The 2,898-nt window shown below is 32.1% G+C and overlaps 1 protein-coding gene across 1 annotated transcript; it reads right to left on the bottom strand.

The window, feature by feature from the left end:
• Positions 1–658: 658 nt before the first annotated feature.
• LOC107884719 (THAP domain-containing protein 2-like) lies at positions 659–2,860 on the bottom strand. The gene is made up of 4 exons (XM_029486237.1): positions 1,797–2,860; positions 1,491–1,686; positions 1,335–1,439; positions 659–943 (listed from the first exon to the last, which is right to left on the bottom strand). The coding sequence occupies exons 1-4, from the start codon at positions 1,865–1,867 to the stop codon at positions 659–661; spliced, it is 657 nt and encodes a 218-aa protein (XP_029342097.1). The 5' UTR covers positions 1,868–2,860.
• Positions 2,861–2,898: the final 38 nt, after the last annotated feature.

The following is a 2,898-nucleotide window of genomic DNA, read 5'->3' on the forward strand; positions in this document are numbered from 1 at the left end:
GTTCTGGCGACCACCCGGCCAACTATAAAGGATGCAGTGTCTACAAAGAATTGCAGCGTCGTAAAACACCAACCACAAAAAGTAACTTCTTGCACGATAGTATTAAACACAATGTAAATAATTATAATGTAAAAGCAAACCACCCATTACCAACCTCATCTAGAAATAATTCAGCTGCCCCTCCCCCCTAAAATATATGCTCAGGCCACTTCTAGCCAACCATCACAGTCCTCTCCTCCAACCCCCCTCCCCCCACTAGTGATCTCACTGCAACCATATCTTCCTTTGTGGATGAACTTAAGTTACTCATCAATCCGCTAATCGCTCTCCTAACTCAAGGAATTACTTCCCTTCTTAATAAAAAAAATGAATAACTCATACACTAATAATTCTTTATCAATTATATTATTCAACGCAAACGGTCTAAAAAATCTAGTCAATCAACTGCAGAGTGTTCTATTTGACAAACGCATTGACATCGCTCTAATCTCCGAAACCCATTTCACTGAGTATTCTTATATATTTATTCCTGGTTATAGCCTAATCAAATCCAACCATCCAGATGACACAGCTCATGGCGGAGCAGCCATACTCATTAAATCCAATCTTAAATAGTACCAACTTGCCAAATACTCTCAAAATCATTTCCAATCAAACTCTAATATTTCTTTATAGTTTTCTTCACACATAGCTTTTTTTTCCCTATACAATTTGCTGACCTAGAGTTCAGGATATCAAACCCAGCATTGAACATTTCAATGAATTTTATTGTTGCACCAGCTTGCAAAAAATCAGGAAGACACAAGTTATTTTTTAAGAATTTAAGAGCATCAGCTACTGACTGACTGATTAACTGTGTAGCCAGCTTAACTTTCATTTTTTGCTTATGATAATGAATATGTTGTTTTCTCAACTTGTTGGCCAAATGGGCTCCTTCTGTTTCCTGAAGAACACATAACTTTTGTATAAAACTAAAATCAACTATTTGGTTATCTCCATCCATAAAAATTTTTTTTCACCAAAAGCATTTCTTACGAGTTTTATCATATGCGCTGGATCAAAAAATACAGCTACTTCAGTATTATTATTGTTAGTAGATTGTGCAACAAATGTTGTATCTAATGTGCTAATATTGAAATTGCAACCTAACAGCTTGGGCATTGTAATATTAGATGAGCAACCATCAAAAGTTAAACTTATTATATTAATACCAGTTTCTTTCAACAAACTCAAAGCATGTTTTAATAGTTCACATTTTTGAGAACTATTTAAACTTGAGGTTAAAAAATAATATATAGGTATCTAATTTTGTAGAATAACATAAAATATTGTACCTTTATCAGGGTCTGTGTTACTTTAAAACTACTTTTTGGTTCATTATCAGAACACACAATTGGCTGATTTAGTAGTTTGACTTCTTCGGAATACAAATTTCTAGCCTAAAATAATCATATTATTAAAATTATGAATAAATTATATAAATTACTTACACTTTTGACCCTTAAAATTATTTTTGATGGTACTGCATTTCCTACTAAGAATCTTTTATTATTCCACATCACAAAACATGTCTCAAGAAAATGTTTTGAACAAACAACAGAATATTTATTTATACTATGTATATTTAATTTATTTTCCAAAACAAAATTCTTCCATTTGTCTCTAACTTTTTCATTAACAGGAAACCTATAAATTAAATAAGTGTTGTTATATTAATAATTAATATTATTAGTTATGACCTTATGACCATGTTATCAAATACAACAAAATATATTATACAATAAGTTTATACTCACTTATGAAAAGTAATATCTTCAATTGTGGAATTTTTATTCCTTGTTCTGCCACAAACAAAACAACTAGGCATTTTGGCTGAAGATAATATAATATATATAAATTAAAAATCGAAAAACAAAAAATGAAAAAGTTAGAATTGGCTCTATGATAATTACAATATCATATTATCAATTTACATATTTTACAAAAATTGTAATGATTTGCAGCGCGATCTACACGATAAGATTATTGTAAACTGCCTCCTCGATGGTTTCAACTTGATTCTACTGATATCTATATTACTCTATGCAAATAATTCTATACCAAACGTAGAACCAGATTGTAATACAATAGGATTTCGAGATTCGCTTGAGAAATGTAAAACTGTGATTATACCTACGGGATCGTACGAAATAATTAATTTGGAATCAACGATTCAAAAACTGTTACCGAATCATGTTACATTGTTTCAACTCAAAGCCAACGGTAGCACATTGAAATGTTCAATGACGTGTAGTCATGATGTTGAATGGTATACCGAGCCAGACGATACATGAGTTTTTCCCATCTTCACAACCTGGACATAAAATCATCGAAGTTCCTAAACATTTAGTTTTCTACCGGCTCAATTCTTCGTCTATAAGTAAAGTAAATATAGTACTGAGATATCAAGATAATAATTTAATCAATTTGAGAGGGGGACCAATCACAGTTCGTTTACAAATTAAACATCAAGATGGCTATTAAGTTCAAATACTTACCGTATATAATATCGTATATGAGGCCAAAAATTGTCCGTAGAACTTTTCTCTCGAATATCATTAATCTTGGTTCTTGAACTTGAATTCTTCAATTTTGATATATTGTTCCGGACCGCCATTTCTATTTCTTCGGCTAGCCACAAGATACTCTGTTTTTTCCTCATTAACGGTTAGGCCCACTTTTTTTGCCGTATTTGTTAGATTACTTCCCAATCTCTTTATCATATCTAAATCTTCACCAAGGAGAGCGATATCATCCGCATATGCTAGCATTCCAATTCTGATCTATTCCCTTGCCGAAGTCCTGTCGTTACTCTAGTTGGCTGCGATGTTACGTTACCTATCTTGACCTGTATATCTG

The sequence above is a fragment of the Acyrthosiphon pisum genome, chromosome A1 (assembly GCF_005508785.2).
Source record: "Acyrthosiphon pisum isolate AL4f chromosome A1, pea_aphid_22Mar2018_4r6ur, whole genome shotgun sequence".
Taxonomy (NCBI): domain Eukaryota; kingdom Metazoa; phylum Arthropoda; class Insecta; order Hemiptera; family Aphididae; genus Acyrthosiphon; species Acyrthosiphon pisum.